A 24,825-nucleotide genomic window follows, 5' to 3' on the forward strand; every position below is an offset into this window, starting at 1 on the left:
CATGCCGTGCGCGCGCGTGCGCCCACGGGGACACGCCCAGGCCTGGGAGGCGAGGGCGGGCCGCTTCCGCCGGCCCGCGGGCGGGGCCTGCCGAGGCCTGAACTCCGCCCCTGCTGGGCCGCACCGCCCCATTCCGCGCAAAGCGAAACCGGAGGCTATTCAATGTGGTAACGCGTGCTGCTTCCTTCCGTAGGCTCCGTTAGTCCCGCGCTCTTTCACGGAAATAGAAACATACGTCTTGAGGCTTTAACACCGCTCCGAAATGGAGAAAAGGGTAGCGTATCCTTTTGTACCACGCGGTGCTCTCGGTGCCATCTTGCAGTGGAGGAAAGTGAAGATAAGCACTCGTTCCATGTTCCGACTCCTTTCTCCTAGTCTCTGCGCTTGCCGCCTCTTCTCCCTGGCTTGCTCCTCCCACCCCGACTCCCCTGATTCACAAGGTGGAAAATCAAGAAAAGAAGAGATAAGGTGGTTTCTTCTCACGCGGAGTATGGGGAGGAGTTTGCCTCCCAGTCTGGAATTTTTTTTAATTATTGATTCATTTACTGAACAAATATCTTGAGTACCTATCATGTACCAGGTAAACGCTTGAAGCTAAGCTCTGAACCTTTCAGACACGGTCTTTGCTCCCACAGACCTTGAGGATTAGTGAGGGAGACAGTCACTAAATAAATAAATATATCAATATAAATTGTAATAAGTACTCTAGCACCTTTAACTGTACGGACTCTAAAGACAGATCGCCTGGGTTGGTAATCCCAGCTCTGCCATTCTGCCTTCCTTTCCCCATCTGTAAAATGGGGCTTATAGTAATAATGGTCCCCTAAACACATAAGATGTTGCTGTGACGATAACACAGGTAAGGCATGTAGAACAGGCCCAACACATTTTAAGTTTAATCATTAGCTATTATGATAATGAGGAGGAGAAAGTAGGGTTCTGTCAAAGAGTAAGAGAGGTCTCTCCGTGGAAATGACCTAAGGCCTAAAAGATGATGGCTCTCCAGCCAAGCAAAGTGGACAGAAAAGAATTCAAAGCAGAGAGAGAGTAGCATATACCAAGGTCATTTCATTATATGAAACGATGTTCATCATTATTTTAAATAAACCTAAAACTGTCAGGATACTCATTAAGTGGCCTGAGGATAGCAAGCATTTGAGAGATGCTGCTTTAAAGGGGTAGAGAAGGAACCATAGGATACTGTGAAAGGGAAGCCAAAGATGTAAGAGGAAAGTCTGAAGAGTATAGAGTCAGGGAAGATCAAACAAACAAACAAAAATAGAGAAACTGTTTCAAGAAGGTGAAAGTGGGCTTCCCTGGTGGTGCAGTGGTTAAGAATCCACCTGCCAATGCAGGGGACACGGGTTCGATCCCTGGTCCAGGAAGATCCCACATGCTGCGGAGCAATTAAGGCTGTGCGCCACAACTACTGAGCCTGTGCTCTAGAGCCCGTGAGGCGCAGCTACTGAGCCCACATGCCACAACTACTGAAGCGCGCACACCTAGAGCCCGTGCTCCGCAACAAGAGAAGCCACCGCAACGAACAGTAGCCCCTGCTCGCCGCAAATGGAGAAAGCCTGCGCACATTAACAAAGACCCAATGAAGCCAAAGATAAATAAATAAAAAATTTTTTTAAAGGTGAAAGTAACCAACATTGTAGAAAACTGCTGAAGATCTGGCATGAGAAGACTGAAAAGGATCCACTGGATCCGCAGTTGGAAGTCAGACTGAAATGGATTGAAGAACGAAGGAAAAATGAAGGAGTAAAATGGCAGGTGGACAACTCATTTTAAGAAGTGAAGCAGCGAGATAGGGTAAGAACTGAAAGGAGGTATGGGTCAAGGGAGGCTTTTTCAAGATGGGAAATTAGAATATGTTGAGTGTTGGAGAAGGTAGAAGATAAAAGAAGAGAATAGCTAAAGTTCCAAATTCTTAAGAAGGGAAGGTGATGGTTTAGGCTCCAGGGCATATTGGCCTTTCCTAGAAAAAAGGACCTTTTCTCCACTGAAACGAGAAGAAAAAAGAAATCAGTTTGTAGATGCAGCAGTGAGATGAGGGAGTTTTCAGCTGATGGTTGCTGTTTTCTCAATGAAGCGTTTTTTGACGGTTCACCACTGCCATGACCACCAAAAAGGAAAAAAAAAAAGTACACATCTTGAACTACAAACAGGACTTATAAAACCTGAGTGCAAAGTTACAGTTTCTGTTCACTAAAACTTTTTTTTTTTTTTCCTACATCACGCAGCTTGCAGGATCTTAGTTCCCTGACCAAGGATTGAACCCAGGCCACAGCAGTGAAAGTGCCGAGTCCTTACCACTGGACCACCAGGGAATTCCCTAAAACTTTTTAATCTAATTCCCTCATTCATTCCACAAACTTTAATGGCGCATGTACTTTGTGCCAGGAACTGGGTTAGTGGCCGGAAACACAGATAGATGTATACGACCTGGTTCTCAGGGAGCTCCTGAACCATGGAAGACAAAACTATAACAATAACTTGAAATGAAATAAAAGGAAAATACTGTCCTTTGGATCTCAGAGGCAAGAGCTCCTACCCAGTACCACACTAGGCTCTCTATGGCTCTCTTTTTCATAGGTTCTGAGGCCAGCCGCAGTTCAGTGTGTATTACCACTGCAGGTAATGAATTCATTCATTTATCTTTTTCATTAATTCAACCAATGCCAGCATCATCTGCTGGGCATCAGGGATTCAGACGTAAAAGCAGTCTTTTGTTTTTTTGGCCACGCCCCTGGGGGCATGTGGGATCTTCCTGGACCGGGGCACGAACCCATGTCCCCTGCATCGGCAGGCAGACTCTCAACCACTGCGCCACCAGGGAAGCCCTACAGATAACTTTTATAGATTATATGAGTTGGTTATTTTCTGATGCTGAGATGGAAAACAACCTTATCAGTCAGTGGTCTCCAGACCCCGTTCCATGTATGTTACTAATGCAAAGTGTCATGGACTGAACTGTGTGCCCCCCCACACACACAAATTCATATGTTCAAATTCTCAGAATCACAGTAGGATCTCACAATGTAATTACATTTGGAAATAGAGCCTTTAAAGAGGTAATAAATTTAAAATGGGCCCCAATACAATCTGACTGGTATCCTTATAAGAAGAGGAAATTTGGAAACGCCAGGTAGGCACACAGACAGAGGAAAGGCCATGTGAGGACACAGTGAGAAGGCAGCCATCCGCAAGCCAAGGAGAGAGGCCTCAGGAGAAACCAAACCTACTGACACCTTGGATCTTGGACTTTTAGCCTCCAGAACTGTGAGCGAATAAATTTCTGTTGTTTAAAGCCATAAGTCTGTGGTACTTTGTATGGCAGCTCTGGTGAACTAATATAACAATGAAGCCACAGTTACTACTGCTTCCCAGTCTTCAGTGTGGCCCCCATGACTCCATCCTCCATCTGCTTTGCTGCCTCCATCATCTTTCTAAATGTAAATCCAGTTGTGTCTCTTCCCTGCTCAAAACCCCTCAATGGTTCCCCATCTAAAATCTAAACACCACAAGGCCATCCATGATCGGACCTGCTTCTCCAGCTTTCTGCTACTGCTCCCCCCACACCTTGAACACCCCTTCTTCCTATGACATCACACCACGTTACACTGCTCCAGACATGGAATGCTCTTTCCTCACCCCAGAAACGTCTACCCATCTTCCTCAGCTCACAGCCCAAGCATCACCAGCTCTGTAAAGCCAACCTGGACCCTCACATTTTACCTTGTACATTTTGGGGTTTGTCACACGATACTGCAAATATCAGTCTTTTTCTTTCAGATGAAAGTTTCTCCCTTTCAGTCTGGTGGCAGCCATCAGTTTATCTCAAAGGTAAGCCAAAACAGGCACTTACAAGTACCTCCAGGAGCTGTGGAGGAAGAAGCAGTCCGATGTATTGCGCTTTCTTCTCAAGCTGTGCTTTTGGCCGTACTGCCAGCTCTCTGCACGCCACAGGGCCCTCCACCCCACCCAGCCTGATAAAGCACGCAGACTGGGATACAAGGCCAAGCAAGGTTATGTCACATATCAGATTCCTGTGAGCCCAGGAATTCCTGCAAATGCCCAGTTCCTAAGGGTGCCAGCTATGGCAAGCCTAATTATCATGGTGTTAAACAGCTAAAGTTTGCTTGAAGCCTTCAGTCTATTGTGGGGGAGTGAGCTGGGTGCCACCATGTGGCTCTGAGAGGCCTGGATTCACACTGGGTTAGTGAAAATTCTACACACAAATTCTTTGAGGTTATCCTCATTGATCCATTCCATAAATCTACCAGAAGAAATCCTGACACCTAGTGGATCACCAGTCCAGTCCACAAGTACAGTTAGATGTGAGGGCTGACATTGGCAGGTTGAAAGAGCTGTAGCCTTGGAAAGGGCCACAAGTGCCACCACACCGCTGGTGGTTCTCACCATGCAGCTTGGAGATGGCACAGTACTCTCCAGCTCCACTGTTACTGCTAATATAAGTAATGTTTGTGGGCTTCCCTGGTGGTACAGTGGTTAAGAATCCGCCTGCCAATGCAGGGAACGCGGGTTTCGAGCCCTGGTCCGGGAAGATCCCACATGCCGCGGAGCAACTAAGCCCAGCGCCACAACTACTGAGCCTGTGCTCTAGAGCCTGCGAGCCACAACTACTGAGCCCATGTGCCACAACTACTGAAGCTTGCATGCCTAGAGCCCGTGCTCCACAACAAGAGAAGCCACCGCAGTGAGAAGCCCGCACACTGCAACAAAGAGTAGCCCCTGCTCGCCTCAACCAGAGAAAAGCCCACGTTAAGCAACAAAGACCCAACACAGCCAAAAATAAAATTTAAAAAAAAAGTAATGTTTGTGAAATTCTTACCTAATAAATTAGGATATTCATGTCTAAAAAGTGTTTTTTAACGTCTCTTAAAACTAGTTGTCTACAGATTGTTTCATGAATGCATTGTCAAATTATGAAAGCTAAAGTGCAATAATGTTTGAATACTATAAGTGATGGTATATCTTGTTTCTAATAAGAAAAATACTTTTGTCTTTGCTTTATCTTTTTAGGAAGTTTACACGTCAGTGTATAAAATGCTGTTTTGTACAATAGGTGTAAAATACGTTAAGTAGGAGTGCAGAAACTAGCCATGCACATGTTGGTGCATGTGATGAAACCGACAGCTTTACTGGAGTGATGCAGGGCTCTGCTGGGTTACTCCCCAGTGGCTGTTTTATGGAGTTTGGCAAGGATAGACTTTTTTTTTTTAATTAATTTATTTTTGGCTGCATTGGGTCTTCGTTGCTGTGCGTGGGCTTTCTCTAGTTGTGGCAAGTGGGGGCTACTCTTTGGTGCGGTGCGTGGGCTTCTCATTGCAGTGGCTTCTCTCGTTGCAGAGCACGGGCTCTAGGTGCGCAGGCTTCAGTAGTTGTGGCATGCCAGCTCTAGAGTGCAGGCTCAGTAGCTGTGGCACACAGGCTTAGTTGCTTGGAGGCATGTGGGATCTTCCCGGACCAGGGCTCAAACCTGTGTCCCCTGCACTGGCATGCAGATTCTTAACCACTGTGCCACCAGGAAAGCCCAAGGACAAACTTTTAAAATTGGATATTGCTTGGAAATGTGAAGGATGTCCTAATCCTCTGTCATGATCATATGCAGAAAAGTCATGAAAGTTGACTAGGGTCTACATTTTTAGATTTAATCTAATATTCCATATCTGTGACTGCTGCTTCCGAAAGGAGAAAAGTTTAAAAGAATGCCACCATTTTTAAGAGAATTGAATAAACATGTTGCAAGAGGATTCTCTTACAAAAGAAACAAATCCTGGTTAACCTAAACAAAATTGCCTTGGTCTCCACAGTACCACTGAAGTTCACTTAAAAGGCAGAGGCTCCTGACTCAATCCCATGACTCCACGGGATCTGTAGAATACTGAATTTCATGCAAAATAGTAATGGTATTTATACTGGCATATACTGAAACTGATGGAAATTGAACATCAAGTAAATGAGAAGGGAATTATAAACCTTAAGGTTTGTAAGCTAGTAATGCTAGGATTGGGAAATTGATGGTCATCAGATACCTTTCAAGTGTGGGAGGATAGAAAAAGTCAGCTTTGATCAAAATTGTAAATACTTTATCTGTAGTGCTAGTTTGTGACCATTTTACCTTTGGCTAAAAATTAAGGTTGGCTTTATTTAAAAGTAACATCATTGCTCAGTCTAACAAGTGTTAAAAGTCATCTTGGGTCAACCCAATTTATCCATTCCCATAAGGCTACTGAGAAAAGTCATGTAGTTGCTGTTAATACAAGTTCATGGTTTCCAATTTAACTACATTTTTTTCATTCCTGCTCAACCTACCCTCAAAAATCCTTACCTTTCTACAAACTTCCAAGTCACCAATTATGCCTTCTTTAATATTCAGCATACCACCACATCTGTTTGCTTCCCATCTTCCCGTAGTCCAGGCTTTGTTTACCTGGGTGAATTTGAGTGTGTAGGAAATATGGAAGAGTAATTGCCCCAATTCTGGTTTTGCTGACTTAATAGGTAGTTTAATTTTGAAATCGAATTGCTGGTTTCCTTGAACCAATTTTTCTCCTATTCTCATCAGGTCTTTTAAAAGGCTCACTTAGGGAATTCCCTGATGGTCCAGTGGTTAGAGCTCTGCACTTCTACTGTGGGGGGCGGGGAGTGGGGGATGGCAGGCAGGGCTCAATCCCTGGTCGGGCAACTAAAATCTTGCAAGCTGGGTCTTGAGGCAAATCAATCAATCAGTCAATCAATCAATCACTTAAATGATTTCCATAAAATAGGTAACAGGCTCACAAAACCTCTTGAGACCTAAATTCCTTTCCACTCAAAAAACAAACAAACAAACAACAACAAAAGTTAAACCATACATTTTGTGTGTAAAGATTGTTCAACTAAAGGAATAAATGTCTGTTAATTTCCTTTTCCTTTTTTTTTTTTTTTTTTTTGTGGTACACAGGCCTCTCACTGTTGTGGCCTCTCCCATTGCGGAGCACAGGCTCCAGAAGAGCAGGCTCAGCGGCCATGGCTCACAGGCCCAGCTGCTCCGCAGCATGTGGGATCCTCCCGGACCAGGGCACGAACCCGTGTCCCCTGCATCGGCAGGCAGACTCTCAACCACTGCGCCACCAGGGAAGCTCTTCTTTTCCTTTTTTTGGCTGCCCTACTCAGCTCGTGGGATCTTAGTTCCCCGACCAGGGATCAAACTCGGGGCCCAACTGGCAGTGAAGGTGCCAAGTCCTAACCACTGGACCACCAGGGAATTCCCTAAATTTTTAAAAATAAAAAATAAATAAGGGACTTCCCTGGTGGTCCAGTGGGTAAGACTCCGCAATCCCAATGTAGGGGGCCCAGGTTCGATCCCTGGTCGGGGAAATAGATCCCACATGCATGCCGTAACTAAGAGTTCGCATGCCACAGCTAAAGATCCCGCATGCTGCAATGAAGATCCCGTGTGCCGCAACTAAGACCCAGTGCAGCCAAATAAGTAAAAATTTTTGTAAAAATAAATTTATTTATTTATTTTTGGCTGCATTGGGTGTTCGTTGCTGTGTGCGGGCTTTCTCTAGTTGCGGCAAGCGGGGGCTACTCTTCGTTGCGGTGCACGGGCTTCTCACGGCGGTGGCTTCTCTTGTCACGGAGCACGGGCTCTAGGCGCACGGGCTTCAGTAGTTGTGGCACGTGGGCTCAGTAGTTGTGGCTTGCGGGCTCTAGAGTGCAGACTCAGTAGTTGTGGCACACGGGCTTAGTTGCTCCGTGCCATGTGGGATCTTCCTAGACCAGGGCTCGAACCTGTGTCCCCAGCATTGGCAGGCAGATTCTTAACTGTGCCACCAGGGAAGTCCCTAAAATCCTTTGTAAGGAAGGGAAATTTTACAAATAAATCCTTACCAAGAGAACTCACAGATTTTGATCTGCAGTAACTACCAAGTTTTTTGAACTGCTTTTTTAAAAAAGAGGCCACTACCTACTCCTCTGTCACACAAATTGTGCTAAAGGGCCCAATTCCAGTACTATGCACATCAGATTCAGATGGAGTATCATGCTGGATCAGAGAATTAAAGTTTAAATTGGGGGACAAATAAAAATGTAAGCTCAAGCAGAGTTCCAGTTCACCATAGGATCAATTTAAGTGTGCAGTCAGTTTATATTAAGTACCACCTGGTGTGCACTGTGTGAATGACTATCATAATAAACAGATTTGGGTTTTTCTTAAACAGTAGCAATAAAAATGCTTGCTGTGCAAATCCTGGGCTGCCCCAAGAGAGGCAAATGAAAACCCCATGCCTAAATTTGTCTCTTCCTATTTTATCTCCTCTCTGCGTTCAGACCTTTCTCTTTTTCACCCAGGGTTATTCCTTAACCCTTCCGACCCCAACTGCAATCTTCCATCCTGTGCCACATTGGAAGATGTCTCCCGGGCACCTGGGCTCAGCAAAACAATACTTTTCTTTTTCTCGGGCTGGGTAGTAAAGCAGTGCCAGCCCAGGCTCTGAGCCTCATTAGATTGATTAGGCAAAGAAGTCAGGCAGAATGCTGTTTATACTTTGCACCGTTCCTCTCCCCAGCTCTTGATATCAGAGACCCGGATAACTCCAAAGCCTCCTTGGTGTTCTCTTCTTTCTTTTTTCCTTACATGGCCTTCACGAAGAGTAATTAATTAAGATTTAAAAGCAGTACTAAATCACATTTTATAGACTCTGAGCACAATATATTTTTCCTGAAAGCCAATTTAGAAGAAATCTCTAAAATGAGATGTAAAACAACAGCAATTGAAATAAATAATCGAACTGAAAAGTCCCAAGCACTGTCAAAAGAAGAACCGTGTACTCTATCTCTGCAATAATAGGCATATAATAGGATCGTTTTCAGCCCATTTCCCCATCCTGCTGGGCAAGAGTTGGTTCAGATAAGGAAAAAGAGCCAAACAAACCGGGGTGGGTGGTGGGTGGGGAACACCAGTTATTTTTGATGCCTGGTAAACAGCCTGCGCCAGGGGATAAGGCTTTTCTGGCTCTCAAATACCCATTCTTCCATTTCCTTGTGTCTGTCCTCCTCCCTGGAAGCTGCGGGGTAGGGAGTTCTAAAAATAGTCCGTGAATCAAGGCAGATAATATTGTGCAGCTGTTACATAAACAGCCAGCCCGCGCGGGCGCCGAGGGTAGGAACGGAAAATATCTGGGTCAGGGTTGTCACTCCGAATAGGTTCCCCCGGAGCCGGCCTGCGGGAGGCGCGGCCGGGAGGAGGCTTGGGCCCACGGGCCGGGAACAGCAGGGGAGTGGCGGGCGGCCCTCGGTGGGGTAGCAGAGGCAGCTGGCCGGGCGCGGGCGGCGGCGCGAGCTGGGCGGACGTGCTCCGCGCGGTCTCCCCATGGCGGGGAGCGGGCCGCGGCGGCGGCGGCGCTGACCGGCCGGGACTGGGCGGGCGGGCGGACCCGGGCGGGGGCCTGGGGCTGAGGGAAGATGAGCGCTCTTCTGGAGCAGAAGGAGCAGCAGGAGAGGCTGCGGGAGGCCGCGGCCTTGGGGGACATTCGGGAGGTGCAGAAACTGGTGGAGAGCGGGGTGGATGTGAACTCCCAAAATGAGGTCAACGGCTGGTAAGTAGGGAGCGGGGGAGGCCTAGGGTCAGAGCACCCGGCCCGGGCGCGACCTCGGCCTAGCGCTGAACCCGACGCCCTCTAAGGCGTGGCCCGGCGCTCCGGGTCAACGAGGCTGTGCGCTCTGGAGGCCAGACCTGGCCCCCTCTGCCTCTGTTAGTCAGCAGAGCGTCGTGTCCAAATCCCGGCCCACGTGGTCCTGCCCCGGCAGCGCCCACCCGAACCCTGGCGCCCGCCGTTCCCCCCTCCCCACCTCTAACGTCACCCTAATTTGATGCTCACCCCAGTTCGAGTCTGGAATTACTATGAAGAGCACGTCTGTGCAGAGCAAAAAGCATAAGCAACTGAGGAAATGTGGATCTTATAAACTAGCACGATTTCTTTTCCCAAGACTAGGGGAAAAAATCACTTGCATCCCTACTCTGCTTCTCTGTTGTCTTACTGCAGCAGTGATTTGCTACTACCTACAGCTGCCTGTTGCAGGAAGACCCATTCATTTATCCTATAGAGTGTTTGCTTTGTTTTCTTACAACAGTTTCAAATATGGGACTTCAGATGCCTGCATGCAGTTGAGTCCTTTCCAACTAAATAAGGGATCTCATTTTAAGATGTGCTGGTGGTCAAGTTTTTAGTTACTGAATGTGGTATTATTCTGCTCTCTTCACATTTAAATTTTAATTTTTTATTTGATCCAGGTAATGCTTAACCAACCTATTTTGCTACCTGAGAGTTAAAGTGAGTTTGCAAATGTTTTATTTTTTAAGGTGGAATCATACAGTTTGAAACTAAAAGGGACATTGGAGATGGGTTCAACTTCAGAGAATAAACTGCCCGAGGTCACACAACTATTAATATAAAAGCCAGGACTGGAGTCGCAGTTTCCCGACTTCCTCACAAATCTATCTACGAACTTACCCTGAGGAAAACAGCCTGCGTAGCTGTCCAGAAAGCGAGGAAACAGTAGAAACTGCTTTTTTGTTTTGTTTAAAAGTGTTTGCAAACTAGCTTGCTTTTCTCTGTGTGTGCCATTTCTAGGATTGCTATGTGGTTCACAAGCTGTGAATCATTGTTTCGGCACTGGGAGGCAGTGTTGTGTAGAAGAATGAGCCTGGTCTTTCCTGCAGCTTCTTCTCCATTCCTGCTTAGATACACAACCTTGCCCGAGTCACTTCATTTTCCAGTTATTTCAGAAGAGTGTTGTGAGCATTTATGGAGATGCAGCATGATATAAACAGCTAACATTTATTGAGCTTGCTCCGTAGTGCAAACAAGCTTCCAGGTGCTTTATGTGTATTATCTCATTCACAACTACTCAGGGACATAGCTATTGTTATCCTCTCCATTTTGTAGGTGAGGATACTGAAGCCCAGAAAGATTAAGTAATTTTCCCAAGGTCACAGAGTTTACAGGAACTGATGGAGCTGGGAAACAAACCCAGCATCTGCCTCCAAACCATACTTCCTCTTTTTTTTTTTTTTGGCCGCACCCAACAGCATGTGGGATCTTAGTTCCCCGACCAGGGATCGAACCCACACCCCCTACAGTGGAAACATGGAGTCTTAACCACCGGACCACCAGGGAAGCCCCCAAACCATACTTTCTTAACCACATAGTAGGTGCTCAGTGAATGTAAGTTGGTGGAACTATGAAGAGGCTTTCATAGATTTAATTGGGGGAAGATGTCTAATAGGACTTCAAATTCAACATGCCCAGGGTTGAGTTCCTGGTCTCCCTCATAGCCCTAATTGTCCCCAGCCTGCTCCTGAGTCCTCATCTCAGCATCTGAGGTGCACAGGCCAGAACCTTTGGTGCCCTCCTTGCCTTCTGTCTTTCCCTCACACCCCACATCCAGTCAAGCTGCTAATCCTGCCAGCTCCACTGGCAGCGGTGTAGTTACAATCTGACCATTTCTCACTAGCTCTACCACTACACCTCTGGTGCAAAGCCACCATCATTCCATCACTTGGATTAGTGCAGTAGCCTCCTAACTAGTCCTTCTACCCTACATCTTTTCGCAGCACAGCAGCCAGAGGGATCTTGACTTAAAACATAAGTCAGATCATTTCATTCTGCTCAAAACCTTTTAATAGCTCCCGTCTCACGTTGAGTAAAAGCCCACAGGGTCCTACGGTTTCGACTCCTTGTCCCTGCATCCTCTGTCTTTACCTCTAAGCCTCACCTCCGGCTTTACCCCCTTGCCCCCTTCATTCTGCTCTCCTGGCCTCCTTGCTTTTCCTGAAAACACCAGGCACAATGTTGATTCAAGGCCTTTGTGTTTTCTCTTCCCGTCATTTAAAATGCTTTTGTCCCCTCACCTCCTTCAGGTCTTAGCTTAGATGTCCCCTTAGTGAGTCTTTCCTTGGCCCTCAATTTAAAATTGAGCCATGCCCCTTCCCTGTCTCCGGCATTTCCTAATCCCTTTCCTCTCTTTATTGTCCTTGTAATACAATCTCTGTGTACCATAGTGTTTTGCTTATTTGCTGACTGCCTCAGTTTTCTCATCTGTAAAGTGGGAGAATGTTGATAATAGTAGGTTGTTTAGAGGATTAAATGGGTTGTTTAAAGGATTAAATGAATTAATATATGTAAAGCTTTTAGAACAGTGTTCAGCATGTAAAACATGTCTGTGTTAACTATTTTTTTTAACTATTATTTTTTTATTAAGCAGTGTGCTGGGTAATGGGATATAAAGGTTATCCTCAAAAAACATAGTCAGCAGCATAGAAAAGCAGAATGGTTACTGCTTTCAATTCTTAGCTGCTCAGTAACCACAATTTCTGCACAAATGAAATTTGTGCCTCTGGTCTGAAATACTTCCCAGCACTGAAAGGATGCCCAGTGCCTCTGGTCTGAAATACTTCCCAGCACTGATAGGCTATTCTGACTGCAAATTTAAAGCTTAAAGAGTTCAAGTTCAAAGATAGAGCTCCCACATCAATTGTAATTCAAGTGTCATGCATACCCGTTTGCTTTAAGGAACAAGTATAATAGCTCAGGAAGAAGTTGAAAATATTGCCTGGCTACAGTGCCTGTCAGTTCTGGCCACCCAGAGCTGCACAGGTCTGGACTATAAATGATGATCACTCAGGGTACAGGGCTGTGGGGGACGTGCTGTGTTGACTTAACTCCACTTTACATGGTGATGCTTTAGCTAGTTGGTTTGTCCCCAAGTGTCTCAGATCCACTGGCAGTATATTTCTTCCTTCACTCTCAAGCTTGTCGTGAACAAGTGATTTACTACTAGCAAGTGAGCACTTTATTTCCAAAAGGGAACATATTTTTCTCATCATGCTCCATTCATTTTTGAGTGCTTGCTTATCATTATAATTATTCATTTTCAGGCTTTCAAGACATCCACACACAAACACACTCTCAGCTGTAGTTTGGCCAGAATCAAGGATATATGGGATCCTTCTACTCCAAGTGATGCCCATCGTGTCCTTGGTTCACTCATTCAGCAAATGTTAATTAAGTGCCTGTATATTCAAGCAGATACTTCCCTACCCTCACACGGAGCTTGTATTTTAGAAGTCCATACCAAGACTCCTCCCTTATTTTCCCCAAATTGGCATTCTTTTCATCATAGAGTACCTTTTAAAGACACCTGGATAATCTAATTCTAATGGGTAATAGTTTGGAATGTCAAATATCACTCTGAAACATCAGTGGAGTTGCTCCCAGCCAGCCAGACAAGGTGGCTTTCTGTAAGTCATAAATATTAAGGTGCCCAGGGCAAATCAGCTTTTTCCTGGAACCAAATGTACTTTCTAGATAGTTATATTTCTCAGGTGGGTGACCTAATCCTCACTATTGAACTTATGTTCTATTCTTTACCATATTTATATTCGTCTATAAGCTCTGAAGATATTTATCTCAGTTCAATTAGAGAGTTGGTGAGTGAGGACATTTCAAAACAGGGGAGAAAAGTAATTTCCTTCCATAATAACATTCGGGTTTGGCAACTGGGGATGAATTTAGTAGCTCTATTAAGTTGGAGTATTGGCTAGCATGTTATTATATTTCTGTGCAGTGTTAAGATAATAGCTCTTTAGAGTGTGCATAATCCCTTCCTATGTGTACAATAGTAAATAATTAGTTTTACTTAAATAAGCCTAATACTTCAGAAGAGTTCTCAAAAATTTTGGCTGTTGATGTACATGTTTGAAGTGCTTTAGGAATTAAAGTACGTGTGCAGTGCCTTAAACACAAGGCATTGCACACGTACTTTAATTCCTAAAGCACTTGAAAAATGTAGCCTTCCGGAGAGAGCTAGAGAAGTGAACTCTTAAAAATGGAAATTTGGAAATCCTTTTTGTGTGTGTGTGAAGGGGAGAAAAGGAAAGAGGAAAAGAGTAACTGAGATTCAGCCAGGAATCTGCTGTAGTAATAATTTTAGTGGCAGAGCAAGCTGCAGATGAGAGGTGGCTAGTAGCCTGATAATATTTAATCTTCAAGTGACATTTGGTGCATACGAAGGAAGTTTCCATAGTCTCTTAAAAGGAATATGGCCGTGTAAAAATATATTTTAAAGAGACTGGTGCAATCTAATGGGCGACACTGATAGAGTGAACACACAGGATATCAGTAGAGTTATCTAGCCAGCCAGGCAGCCAGCCTTCTGAAAGCCATTGAAATAAAGCTCCGAGGATAAATCAGCTTTTCCCAAGGGCCAGAAATGAAATTGAAAAATAAATTTTAAGCATATTAAATATTTCGATCCTCTGCTTTCTGAAAAGAGGAGTTAAGATTGCCGGCCTGATTTTCTGGTTCTAGCTGAACTCTAACACGCTCGTATATGTTTATTTACTGGTGTGTAAAATTTGAAATCCCAAATCACCTCTCCACTTTTTAAATCACTCTTTTTTTCTTTTCTTTGCCATAGGACCTGTTTACACTGGGCCTGTAAACGCAATCATGGTCAGGTGGTCTCTTACTTGTTAAAATCAGGAGCTGACAAAGAGATTCTTACCACAAAGGGAGAAATGCCAGTCCAATTAACATCAAGGAGGGAAATTAGGAAGATTATGGGAGGTGAGTCTGTGTTTTGAGGCAACTTTTGATTTTGTCAACCTAATTTAAGACTTATGGTATTATCGTATATATTCTTTTTTTTTTTTTTTTTTTGGCGGTACGCCGGCCTCTCACTATTGTGGCCTCTCCCGTTGCGGAGCACAGGCCCCCGGATGCGCAGGCTCAGCGGCCATGGCTCAGGGGCCCAGCCGCTCCGCGCGCGGCATGTGGGATCCTCCCGGACCGGGGCACAAACCCGTGTCCCCTGCATCGGCAGGCGGACTCTCAACCACTGCGCCACCAGGGAAGCCCTATTGTATATATTCTTGATGCCAAACAGCCAATCTGTTTGTATCTAAAAACACGATAGTCTTAACTGTGCCAAGATAATTATTCCATACTGTTTCTGGAAAGGTAGGCATTACAAAGTTTTGGTTTTTTTATCTGTAAACTTGAAGGTGATAAAAATGGTAACGATAAACGTGCAGTAAACACTGATCAAAATATTTGTTGTATCCCAAAGGACACTGGCTTTCACAAGATACTCTTTACTTTGTAATTTTTAAAGGGCTATATGTAAATGTTCTGTGTTTCCGTCTTTTTAAGTGCAAGATGATGATAACCATGACGACCTCCCTCAGCTGAAGAAGGAGTCAGAGCTGTCCTTTGTTCCGAACTATTTGGCCAACCCAGCCTTCCCTTTCATCTATACCCCTGGGTCGGAGGATTCAGCCCAGCTGCAGAATGGGGGCCCCTCCACACCTCCTGCATCACCCCCTGCAGATGGCTCGCCTCCATTGCTGCCCCCTGGGGAACCTCCCCTGCTTGGGGCCTTTCCACGGGACCACACCTCTTTGGCACTGGTTCAGAATGGGGATGTGTCTGCCCCATCTGCCATACTCAGAACACCAGAAAGCACAAAACCGGGTCCTGTTTGTCAGCCACCGGTGAGTCAGAGTTGCTCCCTGTTCTCTTCTGTCCCGTCCAAGCCACCAATGTCTCTGGAGCCTCAAAATGGGACGTATGCAGGACCAGCGCCAGCATTCCAGCCATTTTTCTTCACTGGAGCATTTCCATTTAATATGCAAGGTAACCTCTCATCGGCAAACAGCCTCTGCAACAGGGCAGGTGGTGTCCAGAGGCCTAGTGCTTTACTTCCTGGTTTTCTGAGGAGTGGGGGTGGGACTTATTTATTTTGTGTCTGATTACAGACTTACAGAAAAGTTGCAAGACTAGTATAAGGAACTCTCTTTACTCAGATTTACAAGTTATCTTTTGCCCTTTTACCCTGAACTACTTAAGTGTGTTTTTCCTAAGAACAAGGATAGTCTCTTACATAATCACCGTATAATGAGAAGATTTAGAAAATATAACCTTGGGCTTCCCTGGTGGTGCAGTGGTTGAGAGTCCGCCTGCCAATGCAGGGGACACGGGTTCGTGCCCTGGTCTGGGAAGATCCCACGTGCCGCGGAGCGGCTGGGCCCGTGAGCCGTGGCCGCTGAGCCTGCGCATCCTGCAACGGGAGAGGCCACAACAGTGACAGGCCCGCATACCGCAAAAAAAAAAAAAAAAAAAGGAAAGAAAATATAACCTTGACATAAAACTATTCTCTAACCCATAGTTTATATTTAAATTTTTGTCAGCTGTCTCAGCAATGCCCTTTGTGGCTATCTTCACTCCCTCTACTCCTGTCCGCCTCCCAGGATCAACCATTGCATTTGCCTATCATGTTGTTATAGTCTCCTTTAATCTGAAGCATTTCCTCAGCCTTTAGCTATCATTTTAGACCTCAGATTTTTGAAGAGTCCAGGCCAGTTATTTTGTAGAATATGATTTCCTTTCATTTTTTTCTCTGTTTATTAGGTGGTATTCTACCATAAAGAAGGGCTTTCCCTTCTCCTCCACTTGAACTCACTGATTCTTATTTTATTTATTGGGTTATAATCCATTAGTATCATTATTTTGATGTTCAAATTATGCCAGATTTATCCAGAGGGAGCCCCTTGGAGCTTGTTCTTGTGTCTCTTGGACATGCCCATCATTCTTGGAGCACTTCCTTACTTTGTGGTACAGCAAGATGTTTCAGGCTCCCTAGTATAACTTTCCCCGCCCCAGCCTTGGAATCAGCTGTTTCTCCAAGGAGCCTTGGTTCTTTCTGGTGGAGAATGGTATTCAGGAACCAGAATGTGAACACTAGGTGTGCTCACTGCTGCTAGCATCATTTCTTCTAGGCTCACTCAGAGGACCGAGTTAGAATAGAAAGGAAAAAGCAAGCAAACAATAAAGAGCAATTGAATGATAAAAGGAAAGATCCACCAGAAAGATATAAACTAAACATGCGTGTACCTAGTAACATAACTTCAAAGCATTCTAAGTTCTCATTTAATTGTTACAACAAACTCATAAACTGGGTATTATTATTTACATTTAATTTAATTTATTTATTTATTTTGGCCTCCCCGCACAACTTGCAGAATCTTAGTTCCCCAACCAGGGATTGAACCTGGGCCCTGGCAGTGAAAGTGACGAGTCCTAACCACTGGACCGCCAGTGAATTCCCATTATGTACATTTTATTTATTTATTTTTTAAGAGTTTTTTTCTTGGCTGCCCTGCGCAGCATGTGGGATCTTAGTTCCCTGACCAGGGATTGAACCTGCGCCCCTTGCAGTGGAAGCATGGAGTCTTAACCACCGGACCACCAGGGAAGTCCCTATGTACATTTTAGAAATGGAGAAACTTAAATGCAGAGAGATAGGTAATTTGCCCAGTATCACATATCTAGTACATGATAGAGAGGGGTTATACGCATTTGTACCACAGTCATTCAAGGTTCAAAAGGTCACAAAAAGTAGAGTTGAAAGCAGCTCCCACAATTTATGACAAAAACAACGAACTCTCCATTGATATTTTACATCAGCGATCTCCAACCTTTTTGGCACCAGGGACTGGTTTTGTGGAAGACGGTTTTTCTACAGACTGGTGGGGGGAGGGGGAGAATGGTTCAGGTGGTAGTTCGAGCAATGGGAAGCCCCAGAGCAATGGGGAGCCCCAGAGAAGCCTTGCTCCCTTGCTGCTCACCTCCTGCTGTGCAGCCCTGTTCCTAACAGGCCGTGGACTGGTATTGGTCCATGGCCGGGGGTTGGGGACCCCTGTTTTAGATGAAAAGTAGAAAATGAACATATGCTTCCTGGATATCAAGCTGCATGCTGACCTGAGAGGATTAGTAACGTTAAAAAAAAAGAAAAAAATAGGCAAGCAAACACAAATATATGTACTTTTTTCTGTATTTCTATATCTACTTAATCTAGATCTTTTAAAAAAATATTAAAAACTGTAAATTAATCCTAATACCTCCAATTCCAGTCAACACCACAGGGTATAGTCTAGTCTTACCTTTCTTTTTCCATATCAGTAACTCCCTCACCTTCTGTTTTTGAGGACCTGTTACTATTGTTGTTGATAACAGTGGCCCATGGGTGGCGTGAGGGATTCATATATAAGGAGCAAAGCAGAACCACTAAATGCACATGGGTGCATGGCTTGGGCCATCATGGCAGCCAGGCTCAGAATTTAGGAGCAGACTGCTTAGATCCCAGACCCACGAATAATGGTATTTGTTTACTCTCAAAGCCAAAATTCCTCCCTTATTAAGGTATACTGAATTCAAGTCATAGTTAGACTTTAATTTTTATTAGTAGCTTATCTTTTTGCTCTTGTACTGTCTTTATTGCAAGGATTTTCATATCATAAATATCTTTAGATCCACAATTGTTAAGTCTTTATAGAGTAACTCTTGTACCGTTATCTTTCCCGTGCCTTCTTTTCACCTCGCTTCCCCTTACCCTGCTTATGTGTTGTTTGATACCCAACCCATTCTCAAGCCTTTACCTGCTTAGCTCCAGCGGCAGAAGTAAATTGGCCTTCTGTATGGCTGGGATGGTTGTCTGCCGTCTCCCCCTGCCGCCCCTTTACTTTGTGAACCACAGCCTTAGATGTAGGGAGGACAATGCAACTGCACCAGCAGAGCCAGAACTGGGCCTGAGCAAACCATGCTGTAATATTGTGCTTAGTTTTCTCATTGGGTGGCACAGGCCTTAGCACAGGACATGATTAAGGGTAACCATCTTCTGGAAAAGGTCTTAAATTACATCGGGTTACTATGCCAGAATCATTCATTAACATTTTTCCCCCTTTTCCCTAGAGCTGGTACTCAAGGTGAGGATTCAGAACCCATCTCTTCGAGAAAATGATTTCATTGAAATTGAACTGGACAGACAGGAGCTCACCTACCAAGAATTGCTCAGAGTGAGTTGCTGTGAGCTGGGTGTTAATCCTGATCAAGTGGAGAAGATCAGAAAGTTACCCAATACTCTGGTAAGAAAGGTAAGAAAGGTCTGTTAAGTGGTTGCTTTTTCCATTTGGAAAATACCCAGCTTCCTCCTTGGGTATGTGAGTCATAGTTGAAGAAACGAGAAGAGAATAGAAAAAGAGCAAAGGGTGTTTTTCCATTGAGCTTTCTTTCCTCTACTGGGCCTATAGAGACATTGGCATTTCTGAAAGTGGTAGGATACCAGAGAGAATGTTCTGAATTTACCATTCCCAGGTACCTATTTTTGGTTGTTACTCTTTAGTGATCTGTAAGGATTACCTTAGTGCACTATCACATCTGCCTTGTGTTTTATAACATAAGAACCAGCCTAAATTATAGTGCAAATCTACATAGATACATGTGTGGTCCTCCCAACATCTCTGGGTTCCCTGAATGTCAGGCTTCTGGCTTCTCGGGGCCCCTGAGGAAAACATCCCTGCACTGCCTCTCCCTTCGAGGTGTGCTTATCTTGTAGCATCTGCTCTTAAGGCCTTCCACCACTCCAACCCAGTTCACGCTCCTGGGGAATTTCCTGCACTGTCGCTGGTATCAGCACAGCACACCGAAGACATAGAGACAAGCGGCTCCTCTTAATCTGTTTAACCTATTTTTGTTTTAGGACAAAGATGTTGCTCGACTCCAAGATTTCCAGGAGCTGGAACTGGTTCTAATGATAAGTGAAAATAATTTTCTGTTCAGAAATGCTGCATCCACACTGACTGAAAGGCCTTGCTACAACAGGAGAGCTTCAAAACTGACTTACTAATGCAGCAGGGACTTTTATCACTGAGTACTGTGACAGTGTGCATCACCTCTGGGCCAAGGACAAGCCATTGATCTAAATGCCTTGGATGCCCCGGAGGGCCCCTGGTGCCACTGCGTCAGATACACTAACATCGTTCTGCCAAGGTAGGAAGCCCCTGACCCCGAGCAGCGGTGCCACTCTTCCGAGCCTCTTGGTGCACAATAAACCTATCGCTGGAAGCTGTGAACAGCTGAGAAGTGGCCTGGAGAGGCAGAAGCCGACGGTTCTATATCCAGTGTGTTTTTTGTGCAGAATGTAAGAGAGTTGTCTAACAGAAGCTGAGAGAGAGCAGAGCCTATTTCTAGCTAGTCCTGTTGACAGCGCACCCGAAGGGCCGGGAAGCGCTTCTCTTGGTGTTGCATGTTCACGACTCTCCAGAAACGTGAACTGACTAGAGAGGAAAACTGGGGAAAGCACAGGTACTGGACATAGGAATTTTGGTGTGACTTGTGGCTGTGAGGTTTCACATAACATAGTTATAAATGTTACTCAGGTTAAAATTATTTAAGAATACAGTTACCTAATTGTAAATATGCTGTTAACCAAAAGAGCTTCCCCTCCCTGACTTTTTCCATTGTAAACACTCGACTGCTTCTGTCTCTAGATTGCCATTGCCTAGACAGTCATCTCTGCATTAACGCCCCTTCGTGGTCACTAGAGGGCTCTCTAACGCCTTCTAAAAGAGCAACAGCTTTTTTTTTTTTTTTTTTTTTTTTTTTTTTTTACTGAAGCGATCCCTGTCTTCGTGTTTCTGTTTAATTGCACCGAAAGAGAAGAGCACAAACATTGCCAGTCCATGTTCTCCACTTTCATTTTCCACTACAAATGAAAAGCAATTTTCCAGACTGAATCCTTTGCTATTTTAAAGGTTATTGTGGGAAACTGAGCTAAAAAGAGTTAGCATCTTTATTTTTGTATCAAAGATAAAGATTATTTTGAAACTATTGGGATTTTTACACAGCTCTGAAATCTGTTGCTTTTGTAAACAAGTTGTTTGATCTTGGGCATCCTCCACAACCACCACCAACCCACTTAACAAAGTCAGTTGTGAGTCGGCCAGGCTTTGTTCTCAAAACAAACAAATACCTGATTAAACTCTTGAGCATGGCATAAGAATTTTTCTAAAGAACGCATTTAAGGATTCTTTTCCTTCCCTTCAGTGTCATTAATGTTAAAAAGAAAAGCTACTGTCTTGTTGAAATAAACAGCTTAACTTTAGAAACAAGAATGAGCACACTTAGACAAACAGGAGAGCAGGGGTTTGAAGCCAGCTGTTGAAGAACATCCCTGCTGTCTTAAGAAGCTTTCTCCCCATAGTGCCTATTGTTTCCAAAGAAGCTTAACTTCCTAACTGTGTTAATTTTATTGGAACACTACAGACTGAGAGAGGACGTGCAGAAGATGTCAGTGGAAGAGAATGTTGTGCTAAGCTAATGGCCTCCTGCCGCTGCTTAAATGCTGAGCTGTGGTTGAGGTGTTTTCAAGGCCAGTGTGGAGGCACTGTTCAGTGACTTAATTGTATTACAGCAATTACGGAGGGTGAGTTACTCACCCTTGTGCAGTGTTTGCCTAACAGAGTGTAAAGGTTATTTATTACTCACTTTCTCTGAAGTACTTTAAAGAAGAAACTTCCCTTGTGTTTCAACCAGTCGGAAGATAGTCTGTCCAAACAAACTAACCCTTTTTTTCCCCTTACCTTTGAAAAAAGTTACAATTTACTGATACAGTTAAGGCTAGTTTTATCCTGGAATAAATAAATTCAGTATTAATTCATGTCTAAATCATTGGGGTTAATACTCTTCCAGCCATCCAGATCAATGAGAAATTCTTGGAAGCTGTTGAAGCCCCTGGCTGGGAGGTGGCCTACAGAGGAGTAGCTCCAGGGCATTTCCCGGGCTTAGAAATGGAGGCCGCTGGAATCTCCAGTGAGAGATGGGCCCTGCCCTGCTCTCTCTTCTCCCTTATAAAGTCCTCTGTGGTCAACTGACTCTTGTGTATGGCAGTGAATTAGACTGCACAGCTGCTGGTAGGTGAGTTTAAAGTCTTAATCTATGCATTCAGAGAAATATTTTTATATGCTTTGTGTGATTTATAACAAGGATTTTTTTTAGCTTTGTTAACTGTGAATTCGCCCCTCCTCCTCCACTGCATATTTAAAGCATGTGCTCACACTGTGTGTAAACATTCACTGAAGACTTTTCTCTTCGCGAACTGCTGACTGTTCAAGCATAACAAGTATTATTAAAATTAAATATTAACTGACCAAACCCACATTCTTTAATTTTGGCCTCCTAAACAGCACTATACTTCTAATAATACGGGGTTCAAATTGTTGGACAGTTCCAGGGAGAAAACCCTCTGGAGGAAGAATAGGAGGGACTGGGCCCCACCTGAGCCGCCTCCATGCTGCTGCTGCGGTGGCGTGCACGCCTGTCAGTGGCACCGGAGACAGATATCTTGTGCGGGGTCTTCCTCTCAGTTCACAGCAGTCAGCTTCATTTCCCCAGAGTAGCTGAGCCAGCTAGATGGAGGTCATTCTCTGTTAACCACATTTTTTGATTATCCTATTTACTTTACACAACTGAGCCTCTCCTTTGGGCTGTCAGCACCTGTCAGGGCTTCAATGAGCTCAGAGGCAAACTCCCAAGACAGGAGAGGAAATACAGCCTCACACCTTCAGATCTTTAGCTGAGAATGATGGCGAATGAACCTGCATTTCTGTTGGTTTGGGGCAGCTAGAGCCTCCCGAGCCAGACATCATGCCAAATCGGCCTGATAAATCAGGGAGCATAGCAGAGACCTTTTCTTAGCTCCAAGGAGAGGCAGAATAATTTGGGCATTTGTGCTTTCATACTCGCTTTATCACAAGGATGGAAGTCTTCTTCTGTGCACTCATAAACATCCTGGGCAGAAACAGCCTGCCAAAAAAATGTGATTAACCTTTAACAAATAGTCCTGCTGCACAGGCTGGCCCGATGCATATAGAAAAATGAGATCAAAGGAGCCATCTCCACACCTACTGCAAACCATTTAGGGCGGAGGAAAAACAAAAAAGCCATCACCCACAACCAGTCACATTATACCAAGAGTAACGTTTGAAGAAATGAGAGTCAGAGGAGACCAGAAAACTTAGTAAGGTAACAAAGAGAAGAGATCCCTTCCAAATAGAAGGCCATGTGCCAGGTAAATTCTGACCTGCAGAAAAATAAACACTTCATTGGCTTGCTCAAAAAAAGCAAATTTAATTCACTCCCTCATCTCATTGACCAGCCTGGGACCGTCAGGAGAGGGGGCAGCCTCTGGCTGCTCTGTGTTCCAATATTCACCTTCAGCCACAGTGAGGAAGATGAATGACTTGGAGACCTCACTGGTGACGGGGAGCTGTCCGGAACAGACTGTTAAAGGGGCGAGGAAATAAAGCACCACGCATTTCTCATCCCCTAGAGCAGCAGTCCCCAACCTTTTTGGCACCAGGGACTGGTTTCGTGGAAGACAGTTTTTCTATGGATGGGGCGGGGGGATGGTTCAGGCGGTTACGCAAGCGATGGGGAGCGATGGAGAGCAGCAGAGGAAGCTTTGCTCGCTTGCCCACTGCTTACCTCCTGCTGTGCGGCCTGGTGCCTAACAGGCCATGGAGCGGTACCGGTCCACGGCCCAGGGGTTAGGGACCCCTGCCCTAGAGAAGCAGGCGTAGTGGTCTGAGGGATGACGTAACTGTGGAGGTGTTCACAGCAGCTTTCCCAGGAGGCCTCGGGTCAGATTTCAGGGGTTTTACTTCTCACCTTTTACAGCATCCGCACAGCAGCGCAGGAACTGCTGGCAATTACCCAGTGAATTTTGGCTGTGAACACAATATTTCTAGCCAAAAGTTCTTGGGTCTGAAGTTTTCAGATAATTCCAGCCATGTAGATGTGTATAAAGGTAACCTCCATCTCTCCCTCCTTCCTCCCTGCCTCCTCTAAAGGTCCTAGCCCCCAGACCTTGTGAACAGAGAAAGGCTACATTGGGGTGTATGTATTGTTGACACGTAGCTTTATTTTATCAGCGCTCCATTTTTAATGGATCCAGGCCAGCACCCCAGAGTACCAGACTCAGTTCCTAGGGACGGCCTGACCTGGCAGTCTTCTGTTCCAGAAGGAAAAAGCTTTATTAAAAAAGAAAAAACTTCAGAGTAGAAAATATGAAAAATCATGGGGGTAGGGAGGTCATGCCATGAAATGATTGAAAACAGTACAGTGTGGAAATAACACCACACTGGGAATCGGGAGACCTGGGGACTAGTCTGGACTCTGCCTCAAATTAGCTATGACTTTGGGCATGTCATTTGCCTCTGGGGCTTCACCTCCTCACCTGAAGCATCTAGCATGGTTATCCTGCCAGGCACTTAACAGGGACAAAAACCTGACAAATGCCCCCAGCGTTTGCTATCAAGTCCATTCTGTAGACATATCTGGTGTCCTTACCCTTCCTGATGAAAACCAGGAATGTCCAGGAAGAAATCCCAGGAATATATTTTAGGCAAGTCCAGCATCTCTGGCCATCCCGTAGAAGATGCCTCTGGCTGCAATGAGGTTGGTTGGAGAATCAAATTCAGCTATTGTCCCTTTGTCCAGCACCGGGACCCTAGCCAAGGAAAAGAAGTGGTCAGGTCTCCATCAGCCCAGATCTGGTTTCATGGTCCAACCCTGCCCTTCTGGGTACCGCTCAGGCCCCGCAGTGACATGCCAACCCTCCCACTTCAGTCAACCCACCCAACACAGTGCTACACCACATATGCACGCTTGCAAGGCTGGTTATTTTAGCCACTCCGTTTGCTGTCCTGGCAGATGAGACAATTTCTGGGATCAAACACAAGGTCCGATTCATCTTTGTTAGTCGGGGCTCCGAAAACCTCCCCTAATGAGCCCTTCCCTTCGCCAGGGTCACAGGGCCTGTGTGCTTCCATCTGCTTTGTGCCAACTCAAAAAGGCACACGGCGGGAAACTGGGCTGCAGTGAGGCCTGATGCTGGAATCTGGGGCTTTGGCTG

General features: G+C 45.1%; 2 protein-coding genes and 1 pseudogene across 3 annotated transcripts in view; 2 read left to right on the plus strand and 1 right to left on the minus strand.

The window, feature by feature from the left end:
• The first annotated feature begins 1 nt into the window (after position 1).
• Positions 2–5,140, plus strand: LOC111166292 (large ribosomal subunit protein eL15 pseudogene; annotated as a pseudogene).
• Positions 5,141–9,219: 4,079 nt separating this feature from the next.
• On the plus strand, positions 9,220–23,230 carry ANKRD40 (ankyrin repeat domain 40). 2 transcript variants are annotated; one of them, XM_022557989.2, is made up of 5 exons: positions 9,220–9,611; positions 14,494–14,642; positions 15,228–15,710; positions 18,825–18,997; positions 19,612–23,230. In XM_022557989.2, the coding sequence occupies exons 1-5, from the start codon at positions 9,478–9,480 to the stop codon at positions 19,756–19,758; spliced, it is 1,086 nt and encodes a 361-aa protein (XP_022413697.1). In that variant the 5' UTR covers positions 9,220–9,477; the 3' UTR covers positions 19,759–23,230. The 2 variants fall into 2 exon arrangements, with proteins under 2 accessions (XP_022413697.1, XP_022413696.1); XM_022557988.2 differs by having other exon boundaries at positions 9,223–9,611; positions 18,825–19,006; positions 19,612–23,228.
• The window catches only part of ABCC3 (ATP binding cassette subfamily C member 3), a 46,724-nt gene continuing 42,388 nt past the window's right edge, over positions 20,490–24,825 (minus strand). Inside the window, 1 exon segment of the mRNA XM_022558073.2 lies at positions 20,490–24,420. Within this exon segment, the coding sequence (XP_022413781.2) occupies positions 24,312–24,420 (109 nt within the window). The 3' untranslated portion in view covers positions 20,490–24,311.

The sequence above is a fragment of the Delphinapterus leucas genome, chromosome 19 (assembly GCF_059928025.1).
Source record: "Delphinapterus leucas isolate spDelLeu-1000000601 "Yukka" chromosome 19, BTC_Dleu_Yukka2, whole genome shotgun sequence".
NCBI classification, from domain to species: Eukaryota; Metazoa; Chordata; class Mammalia; order Artiodactyla; family Monodontidae; genus Delphinapterus; species Delphinapterus leucas.

Excerpts from the sequence above, each read along its gene's own strand:
- ANKRD40 (XM_022557988.2), top strand. The coding sequence starts at position 9,478 with ATGAGCGCTCTTCTGGAGCAGAAGGAGCAGCAGGAGAGGCTGCGGGAG. Across the intron at positions 15,711-18,824 it reads ATTTCCATTTAATATGCAAG|AGCTGGTACTCAAGGTGAGG; the intron begins GTAACCTCTCAT and ends CCTTTTCCCTAG. Across the intron at positions 19,007-19,611 it reads CCAATACTCTGGTAAGAAAG|GACAAAGATGTTGCTCGACT; the intron begins GTAAGAAAGGTC and ends TTTTTGTTTTAG.